Source organism: Hemitrygon akajei, chromosome 13 (assembly GCF_048418815.1).
Source record: "Hemitrygon akajei chromosome 13, sHemAka1.3, whole genome shotgun sequence".
Taxonomy (NCBI): Eukaryota; Metazoa; Chordata; class Chondrichthyes; order Myliobatiformes; family Dasyatidae; genus Hemitrygon; species Hemitrygon akajei.
Genome location: NC_133136.1, coordinates 90,656,770 through 90,683,984, shown reverse-complemented (window position 1 = coordinate 90,683,984; position 27,215 = coordinate 90,656,770). Strand labels below are relative to the sequence as shown.

Here is a 27,215-nt window from a genome sequence, read left to right as displayed (position 1 = left end):
TGAGCATGATATAATGGTCTTGTGATGGTGGGGTGATGTAATTTCCCGCCAGAGTGACGTCACATGATGTAATTTTCCCGCCGGTGAGGGGTCATGTGATGGCCTGTTTCAACAGGTATAAAATAGGAAAGCCTTGCAGGTCAGTTTGTTGTTTAATTCATCAGTTACTCCATTTTGCTACATACTTGTCTCATGATGCAGTTTTGTTTTAAAGTAGAGTTTTACTTTCTATCTTAAGTCTCAAAAGTTATTGCCGGCAGTTTCACCACAATGCTGCCAGTTTAGTTCAGTCAGAGAGTGAAGAATTTACCGAAGTATGAATCAAGTAAAGTTGGTATCATTGATGGTAATACAGGATCGACCTTATTGAATCCTTTTTCAAGGAGGTAGTAACCTGCATCCGAGATAGCCCCTGCATAGTGAAAGCAGAAAGGGCTGGGTGCGGCGCTATTTGCTGAGACAAAGGTCAGTGCCTTTAAGCTGTTTTTATTTTCTTCGTCGTGAATCCTTCAGGCAAGGTATGCTTCTGCTGGGATCAGCAGCGACGTCACTTCATTCAGGAATTCGTTACTTCAGGAAAGTCTCTCTTAATTGACTGTGTAAATCATTTGGACTTCCGCATTTATCACTTTAAGAACTGTTTGAGTTGCTGAATAGCCGTTAACTTTTGGCTAAGTTAGTCGTTGGTTTACTTTTCATTTTTATTGAGCAGTGTTTAATAAATGTTTTATTTGTTTATAAAAAACAGTCATCAATTCTAGATTCATTGCTGCGGTATCATAACAATTATACATTGTACCCTCATTTGAGTAAAGGGAGGAGGGCTCGTCAATAAGGACAGGAATGAAAATCTCTTTGTAATTAAGTCAGGGCCTTGCAAAGAGAATAACTGATAAGGATTGGACAGTACATCCATCTGTAATTAAAACCTTGATTGAGCAAACTCTCTTATCTAAGTAATTAAGTTTGGCACCAACAGATTTGGTGGGCATACCAGTTCAAATAACATCTTGCTATAGTTGTGTTGCCTTCATGGCATTTGTTTAGTTTATAATATTTTCGCTTTAGTAATTCGTTTGTTAGCATTTTCTAGTTAAAGTTGGGATTGTTTAAAGTAAATTCGTTGTCTGTGATATATCTCGGTATGCGATGACGTCACATCCGATTTCACCGCGTCTTGTGGGAAAATACTGGTTTGGAGAAACGGGAAGGAGGGGGCTCACATGTGCAGGATCAGCGCAAGAAAAGTTTTCTTTCTACGCACTAGAAACATAGTGAAGCAACGCCGTAAGTTCATGAGATAATCGATATGTCGAATTAAAATGTTAACGCTGATTCTGTTAAAAGTAATGACGGTTGATAAGGTTTATGTTTTCGTTAGTTAAAGAGTTGCGGATAGTTTGTGCTGAAGTGTATTTAAAGCAGTCAATGGCGTAGGTAGATTCTGACTGTATGCTGCATTTTAATGTAATGTAATGTAATTGTTGTAGTTTACTTTTGCAAGTATTTATGATGTAAATGTGATATCAAGAAGGAAACAAATACTGTACAAACTTTATATTGTTTTATCAACAATTTTCATCATACGTTAATGTGGAAGAGTGAACAGTAAACGGTTAATCTTACTGCGATCCTGTTTTCATTGACTACGGTTTACCTCGGTGTTTAGTTCAGAGTTCTCTTACACCTGAGCGAGAACACTACAATAGTAATGTATGGGGCTTACTATGTATACCTTCAGACCTTCAGTCTAAAGGTATACATAGTACATACCAACAATATCTGAAGGCACTTGAAAGATTCCATCAACATTGTCTTCAAAACATCTTAAATATCAGCTGGGAAGATAGAACAACCAATATCAGCATGCGAAATGAAGCAAAAACAACATGCATTGAAGCCTACGTCATCAAGAACCAACTAAGATGGAGCGGTCATGTTGTTTGGATGAAAGACAAATGTCTGCCAAAACAGATCTTCTACTCCCAGCTTAAAGAAGGCAAATGTAAAAGAGGTGGACAACAGAAGAGATTCAAAGACATCTTAAAAGCCAACATGAAGAAATGTAACATCGACATTAACAATTGGGAAACCGATGCCAAGGACAGGAAACTCTGGCAAGCCATCATCTGAGAAGGAACAGCAACTTTTGAAACCAACAGATGTGCAGAATTATAAGAAAAGAGAAGAAAATGGAAAGAGAGGCAGCAAGAACCAAAGGCCGATCTGCCATCTGATACTACCTGTCCTGAATGCGGAAGAACTTTCAAAGCCAAGATTGGACTCATAAGCCACTTGAGAACCCATAAATAGATCAACAGAATGAAGACCATCATCCTTGACCTCCAGGGATAGTCACCACGATGACTATGTATAAATATACGGCTGTAACCTGACTAAGTCAGTCCACTTGTCAGTTGGGGGCAGTGCTTATGTGCCTTCCCTTTGACAATGGGGTCTCAAACTCCTGCAGGAGAATGCACAATAAATTCTGGTGATGATAAGAAGCTGGTCTCCCGAGTTTAATTCAGATTCAACTTTAACATGTGGCGTCACGACAAGAACCCAATGTAGGGAAAGCCAAGCCGACGTGCTGAGTAAGCGGCTGAACCACTCTGGGGACTGCGGAGACTGACCAGGAGCCCAATAGGTATTTTACCGTTTGTCCCTCTCTGTTAGTTCCTTTGGAGGTATGGTCCCTCGCCTAAGGCTGATTGCATACCTTGACGGGATCAGGAGAAAATCTTTCAGGAGGCTTGTATCAGGTTGGCAAAATTTTACTAAGTGGGAAGGAGCCAGACATGCTGGGTAAATTTATCAATTGAGTAAGAGGGGTCAGCCGGGTAAATTTATTAAGTGGGCAGGAGGTGCCAGCCAGGTAAATTCACTAAGTGGGCAGGAGGTGCCAGCTGAGTAAATTTATTCAGTGGGCAGGAGGTGCCAGCTGTGTAAATTTATCTGATTGTTAATCGAGCAGGAGGCTTTGTGCCAGGTAAATTACTTAGAAAACAGGGGTCAATTGCAGTCAATTGATACGAGTGGGCCAGGAGCAGCCCACACAATATGTGTGAGTGTTTTCCAGACAAGGAAAGAGATTTGCGAATGTTGAGTGCAGCAGTGAATAAGAAATTGGGGGGGGGGGGGGGGGAATGTGGCCACTGGGGGGGGGGGGGGAGGTGGAGGGGAACCTGGGATATTACCTCATGAGAACGAGCAGTAAATTTGATATGGAAAAAGTGCTGTGGAAAGAAGTGGGAATTGTTGAAAAGGGAATGGAAGGATAAGGCAGATGCAAAGTGGAACTGCATATTATTAGCAAGTTGGAAGAATAATGCAGGTAACAAAGGGATAGAGGTATGTACTGCAGAAGGAACGCCAAAGGTTGGGTGATGCTAAAAGTGGAGCGTGAATGGGTAGATGGGCACTTAATCTGGACTCCACTGTGTTTGAACCCCTTCTGCCAGCGGTCGACCCCCATGTGACTCTGTGCTATGACCCTGGGGCACACCACTGAGGAAAGCTAATATTATGCACCCCCTCAAGGGACAGAAGTTCCCAGTCATGGTGATTGGAGAGATTAAAGAAAGAGAGGGCAGTTACTGGCTGAAGAGTGCATTACTGGCTGAAGTTCCAGATTTCCTTTGGCAACAGACAGGACTGGTGGTTCCCCATTCCACCGTTAGGGTTTGCCCTGGGTTCAGGCCAAAAAGCCTAGAGTTCCTTGCCTACACCCCGATGAAACAAGCCTCCAGCACCGGGAGAGAATGGCAAGACTTGGCTGCGGGCCAACTCCGATACTGGAAGGATTCTGAGGCGAAGACCAGACATCTGGTAAGACACTCTTTTAGTATTAACCGAAACCAAGATTTTGTACCCCATTTCTGGGCAATTTCAGGCCATGGATTTGGCCCCACCAACTGCCCCCTGTCCGGATCACTGTGGAAGAAGGACAGACTCTCCCATCCATTCCGCAATACCCCCCTCAAGCCCAAGGCAATGTTTTATTAGGATGGAAGCTCTTTTGTGGATCCAGCAGGGAAACAATGTTCTGGCTATGCGAAAGTGACGGACAGTGAAATAGTTGAGCAGGCCTCTTTTTATGTATATATATTTTTTAAATTAAAATTTTAAGAGAATTACATACAGTAAATAGAATAATAGAGTAATGAAAATTAATATTAGCCCTCTCCCCTCTCCTTAACCCTTCCCCCCTTAACATCCCTGTCTAAAAAAAAAGAAAAAAAAGAAAGAAAGAAGAAGGAAAGAAGGATTGCCTGGATATCGGAGGATTCCCACATGCTCCATGGAGTTCAAAATAACTTTAGTATATATCTTTATTTTTTCCCCAAATAACTAATAATTTTGTCTTCAAAGGACCTATATATTTAATCCTATCTTTTGTAGATAGAGGTGCCAAATTTTCAAAAATATATCATATTATTTTCTTAAATTATAAGTAATTTTTTCAAGTGGAATGCAGCTATATATTTCATCATTCCAATGGTCCATAGTTAAGTATGAATCTGATTTCCAAGTAACTGCAATAGCTTTTTTGGCTACAGCCAATGCAATTTTTATAAATTTTTTCTGATATTTATTCAATATAGGTTTAGGTATTATCCCTTCAATATCGCCTAATAAAAATATTGGGCTATGTGGAAATTGTATTCCAATAATTTGTTCCAGTAAAAGTCTTAGATTTATCCAGAAAGGTTGAATTTTAAAACAAGACCAAGTAGAGTGTAAAAAAGTACCGATTTCTTGATTACATTGGAAACATTGGTCAGATAAATTTGGGTTTAATCTATTTATTTTCTGTGGTGTAATATATAATTGATGTAAAAAATTGTATTGTACTAATCTAAGTCGGACATTTATTGTATTTGTCATACTATCAAGACATAGTCTTGACCAATTTTTTTCAACAATTTTAATATTCAAATCAGTTTCCCATTTTTGTCTTGACTTATGAATTCCTGGTTTAATTGTCTGTTTTTGAATCAAATTATACATACAAGATGTAAATTTTTAAATTTTTCCTTTTTGAATTAAAGTTTCTATTTCATTAAGTTTTGGCATTAACATTGTTTGACCCAGTTTATCTCTTAAAAAGGTCTTTAATTGAAAATAACAGAAAAGAGTGTTATTTGATATTTTAGATTTATTCTTTAATTGATCAAACTACATCAATATACCTCCTTCAAAACAGTCACCTATATATCTGATCCCTTTTTGAAACCAGTTATATAAAAGTTAATTATCCATTGTAAAAGGAATAAGTCTATTTTGAATTAGGGTTCTCTTTGCTAATAAAGATTTCTTTATCTCATCGTCCACATTTACCTTATTCCATAAATCGATCAAATGTTTTAATATAAGAGATTCTTTCTTTTGCTGTATCCATTTGGATTCCCATTTATATATAAAATCTTCTTATATATTTTCTCCTATCTTATCTAACTCTATTCTAATCCATGCCAGTTTTTCTTCATCAAAAAAAGATGCAATAAATCTAAGTTGATTTGCTTTATAATAATCCTTAAAATTTGGGAGCTGTAACCCTCCTAGGTCAAATTTACATGTCAATTTTTCCAACGATATTCTTGACATCTTACCTTTCCAAAGAAACTGCCTCACACATTTATTCAACTCTTGAAAAATCTTCTGGGGCAGTTGTATTGGTAATGTTTGGAATAAATATTGTAATCTAGGAAATATATTCATTTTTACAGCATTAACTCTACCTACTAATGTTATTGGTAACATCATCCATTTATCAAGATCTTCTTGTATTTTTTTCAATAATGGCAAATAATTTAATTTATATAAATTCTTTATATCATTATTGACTCTTATACTTAAGTATTTTATACCATTTGTCGGCCATCTAAATTGAGTTACTAATCGACATTGACTATAATCTCCTTTAGTAAGGGGTAAAATTTCACTTTTATCCCAGTTTACTTTATACCCTGATATTTTCCCATATTCTTCCAATCTAAAAGATAATTTATGCAACGAATGCAATGGATTTGTTAAATAAATCAGAACATCATCAGCAAATAAATTAATCTTATATTCCTCCTCGTTAACTCTGAAGCCCACAATATCTGCATCCGTTCTAATTAATTCAGCTAATTGTTCTATCGCCAATACAAATAGGGCAGGTGATAATGGACAGCCTTGTCTAGTTGACCTTGTTAACTGGAATGATGTTGAAATTTGACCATTTGTCACTACTTTAGGTGAAAGAGGCCTGGCCGTTTTGGCGGAGCCTCGTACTCAAGTTGGATCTCCGGCGAAGTATATGTTGCCTCCGATGGTGCAGGGCAGGAGGCTGTGGCAATATTAACGGTCTCTAAGAAGAAACAGTGGGAGCTGCGCATGCGTGAAGAAACAAGTATGCACAAACAGGTGCAAACAAAACTATAGGTTCCAACTGCAACTGGAAGTGGAAATGAAAGTGAATCAGAAGTCGAATCAGACTCTCTGGAAAACACAGATGAAGAAATATATGAAGAAGAACAGGAGGAAATTAAAGGTGGAAAACTTTCTGGAGACATAAGAAAAGCCCTGATACAAATAATGCATGAATTAAAAGTAATAAAAACAGATATTAGAAATGTGAAGATTACACTTGATAAGGTGGTGGAAAAATAAAGAAAATGGACAAGATGGAAGATAATATCCTTGCCTTGACATCAAAAAGAAAACGGTTGTTGGAAATAGTAGATGTGCTCGAAAATTTCAGCAGACGAAACAATATTAAGATTGTTGGTCTTAAAGAAGGTATAGAGGGAGAAGATTCAATAAAATTCTTTCAAAAATGGATTCCGGAAATCTTGGAAATGGAAGCGGGAAGTCAGTTAATTGAAATCGAAAGGGCTCATAGAGCTTTAAGACCAAAGCCCCAACAAGATCAAAATCCACGATCAATCTTGATAAGATGTTTAAGATATCAAGATAAAGAAAAGATCTTGAAGGCAGCTGCTCAAGGTGCCAAGAAAGAGAAATGGGCTATTGATGATAGAAGGGAAAAGAGTTCTTTTTTATCCTGATATAAGTTACGACCTTTTGAAGAGGCGGAAGGAATTTAATTCAGTGAAAAAAAATCTTATGGGAAAAGGGTTATAAATTTATATTGAGTACCCAGCAACACTGATAAATTTTTTGGATGACAAAGAAAGAAGATTTTTTACTGATCATCAGAAAGCGGAGGAGTTTGTACAAGAACTTCCTAATATTCACGAGATGCTGTAAAGAATTATGGAAATGAAATGGATTAAAGATGAAGACTGAGATAGGGATTGGATTTGATGGACATTTATGAGTAGAAGAATATACAAATATACTTTAAGTATATGATAGAAGGGGAACAAGATAAAAAATAATTGAGAATATTAATTGGGAGTAAAGATTTTTTTTTCTTCTTCACTTATATATATCTTTTTTTGTTATGGGGGAACTGGAGGAGCTTCTGATTGATTGCTACGGGATTCACGTGTGTAATCATGGTGATTGCCATGACCTGTAAAACGGAGGGGGGTAATGTTGTGTTGATATTCATTCACAACATTAGTGGGGGGGGGGGTATTTTGTTATTTTTTTCTTTACTATCTATCTTTCTATTTTTTTTTGCCTGGATGAGTGGGGTGGGGGGGGGGTGGGAGACACATGGAGAATTTTAAAGAGATTCCCCAAGGTATTATGAATGACTCATTTTTTAAAGTTTTAATCTTAATGGGCTTAATGGACCTGTGAAAAGAAAAAGAGTTTTAACATATATTAAGAAAATGAAAGGAGATACAGCTTTTTTGCAGAAAACACATTTAACAGAGAGAGAACATCAGAAATTGAAGAGAGATTGGGTTGGAAGTGTTATTGCAGCTTCATTTAATTCAAAGTCGAGGGGAGTTGCAATTTTGGTTAATAAAACCTTGCCAATTAAAGTACAAAATGTACTAATTGATTCTGTGGGGAGATATGTTATTATACATTGTCAAATCTTTTCGGAATTATGGACTCTTATGAACATTTATGCACCAAATGAAAATGATGCAAAATTCATACAAGAAGTTTTTTTGAATTTGGCCAACGCACATGATAAAATATTAATAGGTGGAGATTTTAACTTTTGTTTAGACCCAGTTCTAGATAGGTCAACTAAGGCTGTTACAAAATCAAAAGTAATAAAGCTACTTTATCATTGATGAAAGACTTAAATTTGATTGATATATGGAGAAGAATTAATCCAAGAGAAGGAGATTATCCATTTTATTCAAATAGACATAAAACTTATTCAAGGATTGATTTTTTCCTATTATCAATGAATATTCAGGATAGAGTGAAAAGTGTGGAATATAAAGCGAGAATACTGTCAGATCATTCCCCCTTGATAATGACAATGATAATAATGGATAAGGAGGAATTGATTTACAGATGGAGATTTAATTCAATTTTATTAAAACGTTGATTTTTGTGATTTTATGAAAAAACAGATCCAATTTTTGGATACAAACTCATGTTCAGTTGATGATAAATTTATATTATGGGAAGCGATGAAAGCATATTTGAGATAATAAGTTATACTTCTAAAATTAAGAAGTAATATATGGTAGAAATAGATCAATTAGAAAAAGAGATTACAAAATTAGAAAAAGAATCCCAAAGATATATGACAGAAGAAAAAACGAAGACAACTTATCAATAAGAAGCTACAATATAATACACTCCAGACATATCGAACGGAAAAAGTAATTATGAGAACCAAACAGAGATATTACGAATTAGGTGAAAGATCACACAAGATTCTTGCTTGGCAGTTGAAAACAGAGCAGGCTTCCAAAACAATAAATGCAATTAGAAGAAGTGCAAATAAAATTACTTATGAACCTTCAGAAATTAATGAACTCTTAAAAATTTTTACTCCGAATTATATCAATCAGAATCACAAAATGAGGTTGCTGAGATAGAATTTTTTTTTTTATCACAAATAACTCTTCCAAAATTGAATTCGGAAGAACAGAAAGGATTAGATATGTCCTTTACATTAAAAGAGGTTGAAGAAGCTTTAGGATCACTCCAGAGTAATAAATCTCCAGGAGAAGACGGTTTTCCGCCTGAATTTTATAAAAAATTTAAGGATTTATTAATCCCTCCCTTTATGGAGTTAATATAACAAGCTGAAAGAACACATAAACTTCCACAATCTTTTTCGACAGCAATCCTAATAGTATTGCCAAAAAAAGATAAATATCCTTTAAAACCAACATCATATAGGCCTATCTCTTTGTTGAATACGGATTATAAAATAATAGCAAATAATTTATCTAATAGACTATCTAAATATTTACCAAAATTAATACATATGGATCAAGCAGGCTATATTAAAAATAGACAATCGGTGGATAATGTAACTGGGTTACTTAGCATAATTCATCTGGCACAAAAGAAGGAGGAAATGAGTGTGGCAGTTGCTTTAGATGCAGAAAAAGCATTTAATAGATTGGAATGGGACTTTTTATTTAAGGTATTGAAAAATATGGGTTAGGAAAATCTTTTATAAAATGGATTAAAACCTTAAATACTAGTCCCAAAGCTAAAGTAGAGCAGGCCACTTTTGAAGCAGCTGTCTCCTCCCAGAAGGCTGAGCTGTTTGCTTTGACTTGCGCCTGTATCCTAGTAACAGACCAAGTGCGAATGTTTATACAGACTCCCGTTATGCATTTGGAGTTGTACCTGACTACGGGGCTCTCTGGGAACATGGGGATTCCTGACTTCCTCTGGCCACCCCATTAATAACGCCACCTTTGTAAACGACTTACTCACTGCTCTACAGCTACCTCGAGTTTTGGCTATAATTAAATGTGCAGCCCACACCGGTATGTCTGACTGGGTCACTAAAGGCAATTTTTTAGCAGATAAGACAGCGAAAAGTGCGGCACAATCCTTAGTAGTTGTAGCCTCCTCGGGTTCCCATCAAGCAACCTTCCATGATTCAAGCAGAACGGGTTTGCCAGACATGCAGGAAGTGCGTACTTTTCAGGGGACACCTCTGAGGAGGAGTGCAAACAGTGATCCCAGATGTGGGGGGGTCAGAAAGACCCTGACCTAGGTTTCTGGATCACCCCAGCAGGACAGGTTTGTGGGCCTTCACAGCTTCTACCAATATTGGTCGATTCTATACATAATTGTACACACCTGAGAAAAAAGGAAATGGTTTGTAACCTGTACCCTGCACACCGGGTATGACTCCCTTGACAAGTGGACCTTTTTCGTGTCTACAAGTTGACTTTATTGAATTGCCTATAGATACTTTGCTATAGATACTTCTTAGTTATTATAGATGTGTTTAGCAGATGGATTAAAGCTATTCCAACTACCAATAATACTGCTATGACTGTTGTGAAGGTATTATTAAGAGAAATAATTTCCAGGTACAGCCTGCCAGAGATGCTGAGTTCTGACAATGGCCCACACTTTGTGGCAAAAGTAAACGAAGGGGTATGTAATGAACTAGCTGTCAAGGAACAATTCCACTGTGTACACCAAACACAGGCCGCTGGCATAGTGGAAATAGCCAATGGCACTGTGAAGAGTAAATTGGCCAAACTAACAGTGGAGACTAGACTCACTTGGTTGAAGGTCCTACCGTTAGCCCTATTCCACATGAAGATTACCCCACAGGGGAAAACAGGGTTGTCACCAACTGAAATCATTTATGGGTGGCCCATGAAGACACCCTGGGGATCAAGACCTTGTGTACCATTGCTCCCAGAAAGTCTACCAGAAAAATTGGATATGCATACCCTAGGGAAAGAGATGGGGAAATATATAAGCCAACTAACCAAAATTCTCCAAGCATTACATTCACAGGTACGACAGGCTTACAAGGAAGAGAACTACTCCACAGAGAGGAGTGAATATCCCACCAGAGAACCTGGGAATTTTGTCCTGATCAAGAACTGGGATCGAGGGAAACTCTGACAGCATGGAGAGGACCATATCAGGTGTTACTGACCACTCCCAGTGCTGTGAAACTGAAGGGGCAATCTCGGTGGATACATCGAACAGACTGCAAATGTGTTACTGAGGGAACTAAGTAGAAAAACTCCCTCAGACTAAAGGAAAATGTATTGGTTGATAGTGGTGTTTGTGTTTATGTCTTTGAGAGGGCTCACTCCAACATCTGGGGGGCCCCATGTTAACATCTTTCTGTCCCTCTATGCCAAACAGGTAGAACTAGGGGCCTGCTGGGTTTGGGCCGAAATTCCACAGCATGGTAAAACTATGATCCCAATGTCAGTAATCCCGCTCAACCAGAGTGAGGAACTCTCAGCCTGGGCTTTCTCAAATAACACCTGGGGAAGTGAGATGAGGAACTGTGGTCCAGTCAGAGATGACTGTGGCTGTCACTGTTTTGAGGGATGGTATCTCAGGCCCCCACCAAACAGAACCTCCTATACTGGGAAACGTGTGTCCTGGCCATACTTGCAGGTGCCCAGCAAAGTAGTAAATGCCACCTGTTACTGTAACTTCCAGGGAGGGGAAGATAGATAGATAGAGATAGATAGATAGATAGATACTTTATTCATCCCCATGGGGAAATTCAACTTTTTTCCAATGTCCCATACACTTGTTGTAGCAAAACTAATTACATACAATACTTAACTCAGTAAAAAAATATGATATGCATCTAAATCACTATCTCAAAAAGCATTAATAATAGCTTTTAAAAAGTTCTTAAGTCCTGGCGGTAGAATTGTAAAGCCTAATGGCATTGGGGAGTATTGACCTCTTCATCCTGTCTGAGGAGCATTGCATCGATAGTAACCTGTCGCTGAAACTGCTTCTCTGTCTCTGGATGGTGCTATGTAGAGGATGTTCAGAGTTATCCATAATTGACCGTAGCCTACTCAGCGCCCTTCGCTCAGCTACCGATGTTAAACTCTCCAGTACTTTGCCCATGACAGAGCCCGCCTTCCTTACCAGCTTATTAAGACGTGAGGCGTCCCTCTTCTTAATGCTTCCTCCCCAACACGCCACCACAAAGAAGAGGGCGCTCTCCACAACTGACCTATAGAACATCTTCAGCATCTCACTACAGACATTGAATGACGCCAACCTTCTAAGGAAGTACAGTCGACTCTGTGCCTTCCTGCACAAGGCATCTGTGTTGGCAGTCCAGTCTAGCTTCTCGTCTAATTGAACTCCCAGATACTTGTAGGTCTTAACCTGCTCCACACATTCTCCATTAATGATCACTGGCTCCATATGAGGCCTAGATCTCCTAAAGTCCACCACCATCTCCTTGGTCTTGGTGATATTGAGACGCAGGTAGTTTGAGTTGCACCATATCACAAAGTCCTGTATCAGTTTCCTATACTCCTCCTCCTGTCCATTCCTGACACACCCCACTATGGCCGTGTCATCAGTGAACTTCTGCACATGGCAGGACTCCGAGTTATATTGGAAGTCTGATGTGTACAGGGTGAACAGGACCGGAGAGAGTACGGTTCCCTGCGGCGCCCCTGTGCTGCTGACCACCGTGTCAGACCTACAGTCTCCCAACCGCACATACTGAGGTCTGTCTGTCAAGTAGTCCACTATCCAATCCACCATGTGAGAGTCTACTCCCATCTCCGTTAGTTTGTGCCTTAAGATCTTGGGCTGGATGGTGTTAAAGGCACTAGAGAAGTCAAGGAATGTAATCCTCACAGCACAACTGACCCCCTCTAGGTGAGAGAGTGATTTGTGCAGCAAATACGTGATAGCATCCTCCACTCCCACCTTCTCCTTATACACAAACTGAAGAGGATCCTGGGCGTGCCTGGTTTGTGGCCTCAGATTCTGTATTATCAGCCGCTCCATGGTCTTCATCACGTGCGACGTCAAGGCAACAGGTCTGAAGTCATTCAACTCCTTTGGTTGTGGTTTCTTCGGTACCGGGACAATACAGGATGTTTTCCACTGTCTGGGTACTCTTCTCTGCTCCAGGCTCATGTTGAAGATGCGCTGTAGTGGTTCTCCCAGCTCAGTCGCACAGGCCCTCAGTAATCGTGGGGAAACTCCATCCGGTCCAGCCGCCTTGCTGGTACAGATCTTCCTCAGTTGACCTTCCACCTGTGCAGCCGTAATCCTGGGCATGGGCAAGGTCTCCTGTGAGTGGCTATTTTCCTGTGAGGGAAGTAAGCCTGGTGTGGATTTCTGCGGTGAGGATGAGATTGAGCTGTCGAACCTGTTGAAGAAGTTGTTCAGTCTTTCCGGGAAATAGCAGCTGTATCACCTATACCACTGCAGACCCTCCTCGACCAGTAAATGGCACCCACGCGGTGTGTGGAAATCGGGCCTATGTATGGTTCCCAAGGGAAACTGCTAGTAGATGGGATCCACAAAGTCCCAGCAAAGGGTGGACCGGCTGTTGTTACCTGGCATATTTAGTACCCCATCTGAGAGTCATGGCCCAGCTGCAGGATCACCCCCATTGGAACAGGCAGTAGAGAGATATAACTGAAACTGTGTGATTTTAGAATGTCACTTTACCCTCCTATGTAGTAACCAGGAATTCATGAGAGATAATCAAATTGGCAGTAGCACTTGAGGAACTGGCCAATAATACTGCAGGGGCCCTGACAGAAATACAGGCCCAAGTAACAGAAATATGCACTGAAATGATTGCAATCCGGAAAACAGTCCTACAGCACCAGATGGCCTTTGATTTCATTCTGGCAGGAAAGGGGGTACATGCACCACTATAGGGAAATAATGTTGTATCTACATACGTTTGTACATACCCCATGAATCTAGTAAGATATTGTCCATTTCTGAGCATATAAACTAGGAAATAGAAAAAATTCATAATGTAGGGCAGAGGTAGCATGGGTTTGGCAGCCGGACAGGATGGTGGTCATTTGGGAGCTTCTTCAGGGATATCAGTGGTGTACTATTACATTGCGGAAGTACTGTACTTATTGTAATTGCTGTCATTCTTATATTGCAATGTTTGTGGCCACTGGTGGCTAGCTGCTGCAGGATCCGATTGTAACCTTTGGGCCCTGAGAGTTATCATGAAATAATACAAGGTATAATTTAGGTAGAAATAAGGTATTTAAAATTATGAGGGGGATAGATACAGATGACATGGATAGGCTTTTTCCACTGAGAGTAGGGGAGATTCAAACAAGAGGACATGATTTGAGAGTTAAGGGGCAAAAGTTTAGGGGTAACGCAAGGGGGAACTTCTTTACTTAGAGAGTGGTAGCTGTGTGGAATGAGCTTCCAGTAGAAGTAGTAGAGGCAGGTTCGATTTTGTCATTTAAAAAAATTGGCTAGGTATACGGACAGGAAAGGAATGGAGGGCTATGGGCTGAGTGTAGGTCGGTGGGACTAGGTGAGAGTAAGCGTTCGGCATGGACTAGAAGGGCTGAGATGGCCTGTTTCCGTGCTGTACTCGTTATATGGTTATATGATAAAAGAGGGAATGAGGAATTGAGGATATATAAAAAATCATTTTGAACCCAAGTAACCTCTGGCTGAAAGAATAATTGGGACTGAACAGGAAATTTTGAACCGAAGTAAACTCTGTCTTCAGCAGTGAAAAAAGTAACCAGCTTATACTGGTTTCCTTTCAATTGGCAGAGAGACATTGAGAATTTGATAAACAATATATATTGTACCTTTGTTTGAGTAAGGACTCACCGAAAAGGACAGGAATGAACATCTGTCTGTAATTAAGTCAGGGCCTTGTAAAGGGAATAACTGATAAGGAATGGACAGTATATCCATCTGTAATCAAACCTTGAGTTAGTGGACTCTTATCAAAGTAACTAAGCTCTGCACCAACAGACTTGGTGGGCGTACCAGTTCTAATAACAGCTTGCAACAGTAATGTGTGGTCCTTACAGTACTAAATATACGGCTGTAACCTGACTGAGAGAGTTGGTTGGCAGCACAGACAGACCTTCCCTTTGATAACTGGGTCTCAAATTCTTGCAAGGGAGTCCAGTAAACTGTGGTGCCGAGATGGAACTGGTCTCCTGAGTTTTATTCAAGTTCAACTTTTAAAAAATTATCTATCAGACAGTTCTTGTACCCCTCCACCCCAAGACCATGCTTTCCTGGTTAAAACTCTTCTCCTCAGCCCCTTCTCTATTCTCTTCTCCTTTGCAAACTCCAGATATGCCACCAGATCCACATCTATTCTAAGGACATTTATATCCACAAGAGGCTGAACTAATTGTTCTCTGATACAGAAGTCACTGACACACCATCACCATCCCAATCTGCACCAACAGTCCATGACGGTGACAGTTCTTCCCAGACTCTGGGGCTCTTTAACAAACGCAATGCTAACAGCAAAATTAGTCAGTACTGTAAATGATATGGAGAGAATTGTTACTTCCTGAAAGGACATCCCACTTTCTGACAACAGACCTCTCCAACCCCCACTTCAGGCCTACGGTCCCACACCCTTCCCTCGACTCACCCCGCACCCACAGTCCACCCATAACCTCTACCCACACACACAGATTGATCCCCTTCACCCCAAACACCATCCCAGTCTGGGAACCACAACCAACTGATCCCACAGCCCGGGCTCGGGCGCAAAGCTAAAACCAGGGCTGCGGGACCGGAGAGCCCGGAGCCTTCAGCCGTCCGGCAGAACTCGGTCCCAGCCCTTTCCCACTGCAGCAGGCCCCCGATTTACACAATCCCGGGATCAGCCCCTTCTCACCCTTCCCAGTGCGCTGCGGTCGGCACTGCGCCTGTGTTTAGCAGGAGGTTCGCGGCAGTGCCAACAGTGGGCGGAGGTCTGCACATCGCCGCCGGTGACCCGAGCTCCCCGCAGCGCCGCCAGTGTTTCATGGACAGTGGTTCATGAAAGGACCACTTTCATGTGGTGTGAAACCACATGAAAGATATGTGACAAAGTAGCTACTTCAGTTTTACATCTATCACAATAGTTATCTATACTAGGAAATAAAGTCTTTCCTTTGTTAAGTAATAACGGTGTACAATTTTAAATTGAATTAAACAATGGTTGGCACATACAGAAAAAGAATTTACTCACCGGCACTCTGAAGGATGAGGGGTGGCTTCATTGAAACCTATCGTATGCTGAAAGGGCTCGATAGAGTGGATGTGGAGAGGACGTTTACATAGAAACTGTTACATAGTCTGGTCGTGAGAGCCCGAATGCTTAGGTGCCTTTTCCCAGACGGCAGGAGGGAGAAGAGTTTGTATGAGGGGTGCTTGGGGTCCTTCATAATGCTGTTTCCTTTGCGGATACAGCCTGCAGTGTAAATGTCCATGGTGGCGGGAATAGTGTGAGAGGACCGCCAGTGGTCCATGCAGCGCCGCCAGTGGCCGGAGGCGGGAGGGACAACGGAGAGGTAAATCACACACGACGAAGTCTGCAGATGCTGGAAATCCAGAGCAACACAAACAAAATGCTGGCAGAACTCAGCAGGCCGTGCAGCATCTGTCGAAAAGAGTCAACAGTCGGCGTTTCCAGTTGAATCCTCTTTCAGGACTGAGAAGGATGGGTGGAAATATCTGAATAAAATCGGGGCGGGCGAGGAATGGGTATCTATGGTTTACATTGTCGAATTTACCAGGAGCCAAAGACTGCAGGGACGAGAGGCTTTCTGTTGACTAATACACTGTGTGTGGACCCCGCTGACAATTCTGGTGTTGTGACCCGAATCGAGACAAACACCACGCTGTCCACTCCCCCAACAACACAGCACAGCCGGACACATACAGAGGACTTAACATCTCATAACATTGCATTCAGTGACAAAACCTGTGATTAATGTTGTTGTCCCACTGAAATCATAAGAAACATCCATTAAGGTGTTTTTAAGCTCCCCCACGCGCCTGACGTCAAACATGGGTTTCCCACACCGGGATCTGCCCTCACGGGCCCGGTATCTTACGGCACCCACGCGCTGCTGAGCTCGAGCTTTATCGGTTTAACGGCTGAGCTACAAATACGTGACCCGCCCCTCCCCCACCGCTTCCAACATATGCCTCAGGAGCTGCGCTATTGCCATCGGTGCGTAAGAGTGTCAATCACTGTTTACACCCAATAGCAGAGGCGGACTAGCCGAGAGGGCGTTAACCCTGCTCCCGGTCTGAGCGGAAAAAAATCTCAGAAGAAAATGTCTGCTTTTTGTTTCATTTCCATTTCCCTCCGAGGGAAGTTAGGGGCGTTTGTGAAGCGTCTCCCACGGTCGGAGTCTGATGTATCGCTGAGAGGTACGAGGAGTCTGCTCGGCCTGTCGATTTGATGCCGGTTTCCCGGAGAGAAACTTTTTTGAAAGGATGAAGATGGTGTGAGAGGATACTTGTCCCAGTGGGGACAGGAGGGTTTCACCTGTGAAAATGTTTGAGGGATTCACCACATTGGGGGGCAAACATCGGCAGATGTTTACTCTGCAATGGTCCGGGCAAAGTGACAATTATTTGGGCTTTGTTGAGATTGTAACTGGAATATGGTGTAAAATCCCGCTCCCCACACAAACACGGGTTATACAGACCAAAGAACAAACTACCGGAAGAACTCAGTGGGTCGGGCAGCATCTGTGGAGGGTAATGGACCGTCAACATTTCGGGCCGAGACCCTCCCTCTAGACTGAGAGTGGACGGGAAATAGTCAGAGAAAAGAGGTGAGGGGTGGGGATGGGGCAAGAGCTGGGAAGTGAGAGGTGGATCCAGGTGAGAGGGGAAGTGGGAAGGTGGAAATAGTGACGGGTTGGAGGTGAGTGGTTGGGGCAGCACTGGGGCTGCAGAAGATGGGAACTAATTCCACAATGGATTAACAAAGAGGTTAGAGAGTATTTTTCATAGAGAGTGGAATGAAGATTCACCAGACTGATCCCTGGAGTGGTGGGGTCATCATATGAAGAAAGATCAAATGTGATAACCCTTTCATTTAGAGAATCGGGGACTGAGAGGTGAAAACATTGAAATGCACATCATCATTACCAGTTGAACCAGGGATCCTAGTCTCTGAAAAGGGTGTGGACTGTCCAGGACTGAGATCAGGGGAAATGTCTCCACTCCGAGGGTGGTGAGTGTCCGTAAATCTCCACCACAGAGGGCGGTGAAGACTCGGTGATCATCCTCAGATAAAACAGAGATTGGTAGATGTGTGGAGACTGAAGGGATCGAGGAAATGATGATCGGGCAGAACCATGTGGCTGAGATGGGAGAGCAGCTGCCATCTTGTGGATGGTTAGAGGGGCTGAATGGCCACAGATAGAAAAGAGCAGAGAGATCGAATGGACCTGCGAGATAATCTCGATATACAGAGGTAGTGAGTACCTGGAATGAGCTGTTCAGTGTTTGCGTCGTTGGTTATCTACCTCGGGTTCAGTGTCCTCACTGTGTTTGGAAATCTTCACTCACTGTCGTCTGTCTGTGAGCAGCTGGAAATTAAAGAAATACTCCAGATGCTGGAGACCTGAAATCAAATCAGAAAGTGTTTGAAGCCATTCCAACATAGGGTGTTGCAGCTAAAGCATTAACTTTGTTCCTCTCCAGAAATATTCTTTATCCGTTGAGTGTTTCTTGTATTTGCAGATTTTTAGAACATTTCATTGGAATAATTTAAGTCTCCTGGGAAATGGACTTGTGTAGGACGCACAACAGAATTCATTCCCTTACTGCACAGAAACAGGACTTTCGGCCCATCTAGTCTGCCATTTTCTGCCTGGACCCATCCACACGCACCCAGACTCCAGATGTCAATACCACACAAACTACTCTTCAATTGCTCCAATTGAACCTGCATCAGCATTCGCATCACCTTCTGAGTAAAGTCAAGGTCACAGCGAATAGGATTGTTGGAACAGATCAGTTCAGAACACTCCTGGGTACTGGCTTCCAGGGAGAATACGCTCACTCTACCACCACCCTCTGCCTTCGGTGGTCAAGTCAATTCGGTATCCACAAAACCAAGTTCCCCTGGATCAATGCTTCCTGCCACCCTGACCTGGCCTAATTTGGGGAACATTATGGAAATTCTTACTCAAATCCAGTTGGCACTTCTGCATGATTTCAGTTAATACTCCTGAGTACCTTCAGTGCAGTGAACCGTGAAAAGAACTGAATATATTAAAAAGTGAAAAAGACTGAAAAATCAAGTTCCATTGGTGTGTGTGTGTATTATCCTGTGAACATATGCATTTTTGCGAGGGAGAAATGAACAGAGGCATAGATGGCAGATAGAAAATCAGATAGACGGATAGAAACACAGATAGACAGAGATCCATCGCAGGAAAATTTATTGCTGTAACATGGGAGAATTAAAGAGATTGGTGTGGACAGAAACAACAGCATGGACGTCGTAGACCTCACTACACATCAATGCTGTGAAACTCCATGGACAAGGTGGAGCGAACTGCCTGCTTACATGAGCAGAATCTGTTGATTGCTGACTGTCATTGTATGCTAGGGAAGGACAAGAGGTACTCCATTGCTATTGCGGCGGCGGGAAGATTAGGTTCGTGCAGATGGGCTGTATCCATTTTAAAAGGGATGCTACAAACATATCACTACGTCCCATCCCCATCACTCCACAGGAATTGCTTGCTCCGTGATTCCCTTTTTCATCTGTCCCTCACCACTGATCTTCCTCCCTGCACTTTCCCTGCAAGTGGCCAAAGTACTACACCTGTTCATTCAACTCCTTCCTCACCACTAGTCAGGGCCCCGGTCATTTCTCCCAGTGAGGCATCACTTCAGCTGCTAATCTGCTGTGGTCGTCTGTTGTGTCTCCTGCTGCTGATGCAGGCTTCTCTACGTTGGTGAGATTCGTGATGAACTGGGGTTGATTTCACAGAGCACCACCGCTCCATCTGTGACAAGTGGAGCTTTCCAGCGTCCAGCCATTTTAATTCTGATTCCCATTCCCTTTCCGACATTTTTGATCCATTTATTCCTCTTCTGCCATGGTGAGGCTACACTCAAAATGGAGGAGCTATAATTTATTTTCCGTCTAGGTAGCCTCCAAACTGATGTCATGAACGTCCGTAAAAAAAAATCCATCCCCCTCCCTTTTTATCCTATTCAGCACTCTGGTCCCATGCCTGCCACCTGTCACCTCACATTGTCTCTTGACCTGCTTCCGTTTTCCCTCTGCTCCACTGTCCCCTCTTACCAGATTGCTTTCTCTCCAGCCCTTTACCTTTAATACACACCTGGCTTCATCTATCACTTTTTCCCCTCCCCATGACATTTTATTCCGGCGTCTTCCCTCTAACTTTCCAGAACTGAAGAAAGGTCTCAGCCCAATACATCGACTGTTGATTCATTTCATAAAAGCTGCCCGACCTGTTGAGTTCCTCCAGCATTTTGTGTGTTGTTTTGGATTTCCAGCATCTGCAGAAATCCACATGTTTAAGATATTGAAATGTATATACTTCTTGAAAATTTGAAATGGATGGAGACACACGGATGTGTGAATCCATAAGACCATAAGATATAGGAGGCCAGGTCAGAGGGATATAAGTAGGCCACTCGTCCCATCGAGTCTGCTCTGCCATTCAACAGAACTGGCAGATGCTCCAAAGAAAAGCATCTTGTAGGCATTCTAAGAATTCCTCCTCTTGTGACCAACACCATCCTAATTTTCCTAATCACCTGTGTGACAATCCCCCATGATAATTGTAACATTGCCCTTTTGGCACACATTTTCTAACTCCCATTGAAATTTGTGGACCACATACTACTGTTTGGATGTCTCTATACAATTCCCATTAGGGATTTTTTTTGACATTTGCTGTTCCTTAATTCTACCCCCAGATTCTACACCTTCCAATCCTATGCTACCTCTTTCTAATGATTTTATGTAATATTTTATCAACACAGCCACATAACACTGGTGGCGGAATGAGATCAGCGCCGGGCTCGAGAATGGAGGTTCCTGAGTATGATCCAGTAATAGACCGCTCTCGAGTGCACTCTCCATCTGTGCCAGGTTAATGTCGAGCTCGCAACTCGACCTCATAAAAAGAACTGCCACCTCCAGTTTAAATTCCCACGTGGAATATCGTGGAGGATCAAAAACCCAAACCCCACTACTAGCTTGCTCTTGGCTTGTTCTTTCAAGAAACATCTAAGTATCTGGGAAACAAGAGGACCTGCAGATACTAGAAATCTAGAGAACTACACATGGGGTGCTGGAGGAGCTCAGCATGTCAGGCAGCATCTGGATGGGAATCAACATTTCGGGCCAAGACCACTCACAGGAACTCTTGATACCCACATACCTGGAATATCAACAAACAAAGAAAATAGAAAGTAGTCTGAAATAGGGAAAACCTTTGACAAAATTTAGTTCAAGGCTTTAAAAACCCTGCCAAACAGAGCTCAATAGTTAACAAATACAACAAAGGCCATAAACACTTTCATCCATACTGACATTGACTTTTTTATTGAAAACATATTGCTCCCTTTTCAAACAGTAAAATTTACAAAGATAAATAAGAACTTTAGAAAAGACTATTTACATTCAAACCCATTTAGATTAACACTACCTTGGACAGAAGGAGGAAGAGAAATAACACACATGAAAAAAAGCACACAACAGTCAGATAAAACTTCTAAGTATATATTTTACCATAGAATGTTACAGCACAGAAACAGGCTGTGCCGAACCATTTTTCTGCTTAGTCCCACTGACCTGCACCTGGACCATATCCCTCCATACACCTCTCATCCACGTACCTGTCCAAGTTTTTCTTAAATGTTAAAAGTGAGCCCGCATTTACTTCATCTGGCAGCTCATTCCACATTCCCACCACTCTCTGTGTGAAGGAGCCCCCCTAATTTTCCCTTTAAACTTTTCCCCCTTCACCCTTAACCCATGTCCTCTGGATTTTTCTTCTCCCCTAGCCTCAGTGGAAAAAGCCTGCTTGCATTTCATCAAAAATGAACAGGATTCAGCACTCCATGTGTGTATATGCAATCATTATAAGAAATACAGACCAGAAAACTTAATGAGGCCAACACAGAAAAATGAATCATCACTATGGAAGAAAACATTAACCAGTGGAATGAGTATGATCCTCCATGGGAGACATCCCAACAATCTGAGCAGACTAGATGGTGACAAGGAGGCACTGACCACCTGACTGAGAGTTGGAAACCTTTTCCCAGAAATAGATGGGTTCCTTGCAGAAATACAGGACAAGGTGGTTAACAAAAAGAAAAAAAAAGATAAAACCATTCCCAACACACAGGGAACTCGAGCTTTGTTGGTACCCAACACACATGGTCCCTCCTCGACCAGTGGAGCACCTCACCACAAGTATTGTTTGTGTCATCAGTCAGACAAACAAAAGATTTTCTCTGTCAATGAACTTCCAAATGTTGCTACTCTGTTATTCGTTGCCACACCTCAATGTTGATTCCCTTCTGCTCATCACAAGTTCTTACCCCGAACATCATCCAGAGCCCCAAACTCTGCCTTGTGTGGACTTGCCTCTGGTTTCTGACCTTGCTCCATCTGCAGAGAATTCAAGGGAAACCTCTTCACACACAGAGTGGTGACTGTTTGGAACACCTCACCACAGGGAGAGCGAGAGATGAACAACAGTGGAGGATTTAAAAGTACTGTCATGGAACTGAATCACTGGCAGGGTCCAGCCGGCCTGAGTTGACTCTGTACTGTACACTAGGTGTGTTGTAAATTCACTAAGTACCAGTGACAGAGTTTAATATAGAACTGATTAATTTGTCTCAGATCCAGAATATTAAACTCCAGTCCAATTAATAGTGAATATGCTGCAGAAGAATCTCCTCCCATGCCCAGTGACCAGGGTGCAGAACTGGGTGTGGTGGGCAATAATTGCAGAGTTCAGCACCGATAGTCACTCTGGAAATTGCATTCAGCAACGGTGATGGACAAATATCCAGCATGCAGCTTATGGAAACTTTCTCCCCAGTGTGAGCTCATTGGTGACTCTGTAGGTTGGATGACTGAGTGAATGTCTTCCCACATTCTGAGCATTTAAACATCCTCTCCCCAATGTGAACTGACTGGTGTGCCAGTAGTTCAGATGACCGAGTGAATCACTTCCCACCGTCTGAGCATGTTAACGGCTTCTCCCCAGTGTGAACTCGTTGGTGACTCCATAGGATGGATGAGTGAGTGAATCTCTTCCCACAGACTAAGCAGGTGAACGGTCTCTCCCCAGTATGAACTGACTGGTGTGCCATTAGGGTGGATGACTGAGTGAATCCCTTCAAACATTCTGAGCAGGTGAATGGCCACTCCCCAGTGTGAACTGACTGGTGTGCCAGTAGTTCAGATGACCGAGTGACTCACTTCCCACCGCCTGAGCATGTTAACGGCTTCTCCCCAGTGTGAACTCGTTGGTGACTCCGTAGGGTGGATGAGTGAGTGAATGTCTTCCCACAGACTGAGCAGGTGAATGGTCTCTCACCGGTGTGAACTCGCTGGTGCACCCGTAGGTCAGATGACCGAGTGAATCCCTTCCCACAGTCTGAGCATTTAAACGGCCTCTCCCCAGTGTGAACTGACTGGTGTGTTAGTAGATCAGATGACCGAGTGAATCCCTTCCCACAGTCCGAGCAGGTGAAAGGCCGCTCCCCAGTGTGAACTCGCTGGTGTGCCATTAGGGTGGATGACTGAGTGAATCCCTTCCCACATTCTGAGCAGGTGAATGGCCACTCCCCAGTATGAACTGATTGGTGTGCCAAAAGGGTGGATGACCGAGTGAATCCCTTTCCACAGACTGAGCAGGTGAACCGCCTCTCCCTAGTGTGAACTGACTGGTGTGCCAGCAGTTTGGATGAGCGAGTGAATCCCTTCACGTCGTCTGAGCATGTGAACGGTTTCTCCCCAGTGTGAACTCGTTGGTGACTCTGTAGGGTGGATGAGTGAGTGAATTTCTTCCCACAGACTGAGCAGGTGAACGGTCTCTCCCCAGTGTGAACTCGCTGGTGCACCCGTAGGTCAGATGACTTAGTGAATCCCTTCCCATAGACTGAGCAAGTGAATGGTTTCTCCCCAGTGTGAACTCGCTGGTGTACCCATAGGTCGAATGACCGAGTGAATCCCTTCCCACAGTCTGAGCATTTATACGGCCTCTCCCCAGTGTGAACAAACTGGTGTGTCAATAGATAAGATGACCGAGTGAATCCCTTTCCACAGACTGAGCAGGTGAATGGCCACTCCCCAGTGTGAACTGACTGGTGTGCCAATAGGGTGGATGACCGAGTGAATCCCTTTCCACATACTGAGCAGGAGAACGGCCTCTCCCCAGTGTGAACTCGCTGGTGTACCAGTAGGTTGGATGACCGAGTGAATCGCTTCCCACAGTCTGAGCATTTAAACGACCTCTCCCCTGTATGAACTGACTGGTGTGCCAATAGGAAGGATGACTGAGTGAATCCTTTCCCACAGTCTGAGCAGGTGAATGGCCTCTCTCCAGTGTGAATTGACTGGTGTGCCAATAGGGAGGATGACTGTGTGAATCCTTTCCCACATTCGGAACATGTGAACAACTTCTCCCCAGTGTGAAAACGTTGGTGACTCCATAGGATGGATGAGTGAGTGAATCTCTTCCCACAGACTAAGCAGGTGAACGGTCTCTCCCCAGTATGAACTGACTGGTGTGCCATTAGGGTGGATGACTGAGTGAATCCCTTCAAACATTCTGAGCAGGTGAATGGCCACTCCCCAGTGTGAACTGACTGGTGTGCCAGTAGTTCAGATGACCGAGTGACTCACTTCCCACCGCCTGAGCATGTTAACGGCTTCTCCCCAGTGTGAACTCGTTGGTGACTCCGTAGGGTGGATGAGTGAGTGAATGTCTTCCCACAGACTGAGCAGGTGAATGGTCTCTCACCGGTGTGAACTCGCTGGTGCACCCGTAGGTCAGATGACCGAGTGAATCCCTTCCCACAGTCTGAGCATTTAAACGGCCTCTCCCCAGTGTGAACTGACTGGTGTGTTAGTAGATCAGATGACCGAGTGAATCCCTTCCCACAGTCCGAGCAGGTGAAAGGCCGCTCCCCAGTGTGAACTCGCTGGTGTGCCATTAGGGTGGATGACTGAGTGAATCCCTTCCCACATTCTGAGCAGGTGAATGGCCACTCCCCAGTATGAACTGATTGGTGTGCCAAAAGGGTGGATGACCGAGTGAATCCCTTTCCACAGACTGAGCAGGTGAACCGCCTCTCCCTAGTGTGAACTGACTGGTGTGCCAGCAGTTTGGATGAGCGAGTGAATCCCTTCACGTCGTCTGAGCATGTGAACGGTTTCTCCCCAGTGTGAACTCGTTGGTGACTCTGTAGGGTGGATGAGTGAGTGAATTTCTTCCCACAGACTGAGCAGGTGAACGGTCTCTCCCCAGTGTGAACTCGCTGGTGCACCCGTAGGTCAGATGACTTAGTGAATCCCTTCCCATAGACTGAGCAAGTGAATGGTTTCTCCCCAGTGTGAACTCGCTGGTGTACCCATAGGTCGAATGACCGAGTGAATCCCTTCCCACAGTCTGAGCATTTATACGGCCTCTCCCCAGTGTGAACAAACTGGTGTGTCAATAGATAAGATGACCGAGTGAATCCCTTTCCACAGACTGAGCAGGTGAATGGCCACTCCCCAGTGTGAACTGACTGGTGTGCCAATAGGGTGGATGACCGAGTGAATCCCTTTCCACATACTGAGCAGGAGAACGGCCTCTCCCCAGTGTGAACTCGCTGGTGTACCAGTAGGTTGGATGACCGAGTGAATCGCTTCCCACAGTCTGAGCATTTAAACGACCTCTCCCCTGTATGAACTGACTGGTGTGCCAATAGGAAGGATGACTGAGTGAATCCTTTCCCACAGTCTGAGCAGGTGAATGGCCTCTCTCCAGTGTGAATTGACTGGTGTGCCAATAGGGAGGATGACTGTGTGAATCCTTTCCCACATTCGGAACATGTGAACAACTTCTCCCCAGTGTGAAAACGTTGGTGACTCTGTAGGTGGGATGACTGAGCAAATGTCTTCCCACAGTCTGAGCAGGTGAACAGCTTCTCCCCAGTGTGAAAACGTTGGTGACTCTGTAGGTGGGATGACTGAGTGAATGTCTTCCCACAGAATGAACAGGTGAATGGCCTCTCCCCGGTGTGAACTGACTGGTGTCTCTGTAGGTTGGATGACCGAGTGAATCCCTTCCCACAGTCCGAGCAGGTGAATGGCCGCTCCCCAGTGTGAACTCGCTGGTGAGCCATTTGCTCAGATGACCGAGTAAATCCTTCCCCACAAATTCAGCAGATGACCAGCCTCCGCCAATGTGTAGTGACTGGTGTGTCCACAGGTGGGAAGATTGACTGAATCCCTTCTCACACACAGAACAGATGAATGGCCTTGCCCAGTGCGAACTTGCTGATGTATCTTTAGTTGAGATAACTGAGTGAATCCCTCCCCAGAGTCTGAGCAGGAAGGATGGTCGATTGATATCTAGACTGAGATAGCCACACTGGTGTGTTGTGTTTGAATTCCCATAGACAAATCCCTTGTCATTTTTAACCTGAAAAAAGATTTACAAAATTTATCAATGGGTGAAGGACAACATTTCAGATGAGTTCACTTCAGTTGCCAAAGTGTGATCTGGCATCACACTGTTACAATGAAGTTCAACCCAAGTTGGAGAGAGAAATTATCTTTTAACTGGGCACAGTGCTAGTATCTGGAATGACCATAATGGGGCATTTCTGCCATTTCCAATCTGTGACCTGGCTCAATTTGACTCTCTCCATTGGTATTATTCCCTGTTCCCACGAGTTGCATGGGTGCCTGGCCCCACAGTAACGGAAACACTCTCATGCAAATAGCCTTTGTTAATGTGCAGCTGGGATTTTCATTTATGTACTGTTAATTTAAAGTGCCACAGTTTTAACACCATGTAAATATCTCCTACTCAGATGTATGGTTGGACTGCACAGTTGTTAAAAGGAATTAGAGTGAATATTAGTATTATTTAAGGTTCTTGTCACAGCCATAGAAAAGTACAACACAGAAACAGACCATTTGTCTCATCTAGTTGGTGTTGAGCTATTTAAACTTTCTACTCCTGTACCCCTACCATCCAGGTACCTATACAAATCTCTTAAATGTTGAAATTCAGTTCACATGCACCACTTGTGCTGGCTGCTCATTCCACACCCCGATGACTGTCTGTTTGAAGAAGTTTCCC

At 43.1% G+C, this 27,215-nt stretch overlaps 1 protein-coding gene across 3 annotated transcripts in view; it reads right to left on the bottom strand.

Moving 5' to 3' along the window:
- The window catches only part of LOC140738058 (uncharacterized), a 46,802-nt gene that overhangs the window by 9,907 nt on the left and 9,680 nt on the right, over positions 1 to 27,215 (bottom strand). Inside the window, exon 2 of one of the 3 annotated variants that reach the window (XR_012101295.1) lies at positions 18,328 to 18,466. The exons of 1 other annotated variant lie outside the window; for it this stretch is intronic. Coding sequence is in view for 1 of the 2 variants with exons in the window: in XM_073065076.1 (XP_072921177.1) it covers positions 24,760 to 26,250 (1,491 nt within the window). In the remaining variant the exon portion in view is untranslated. Of the gene's footprint in view, positions 1 to 18,327; positions 18,467 to 24,606; positions 26,550 to 27,215 lie in introns of those variants that run through there. One more of the 3 variants, XM_073065076.1, reaches the window with a different exon arrangement.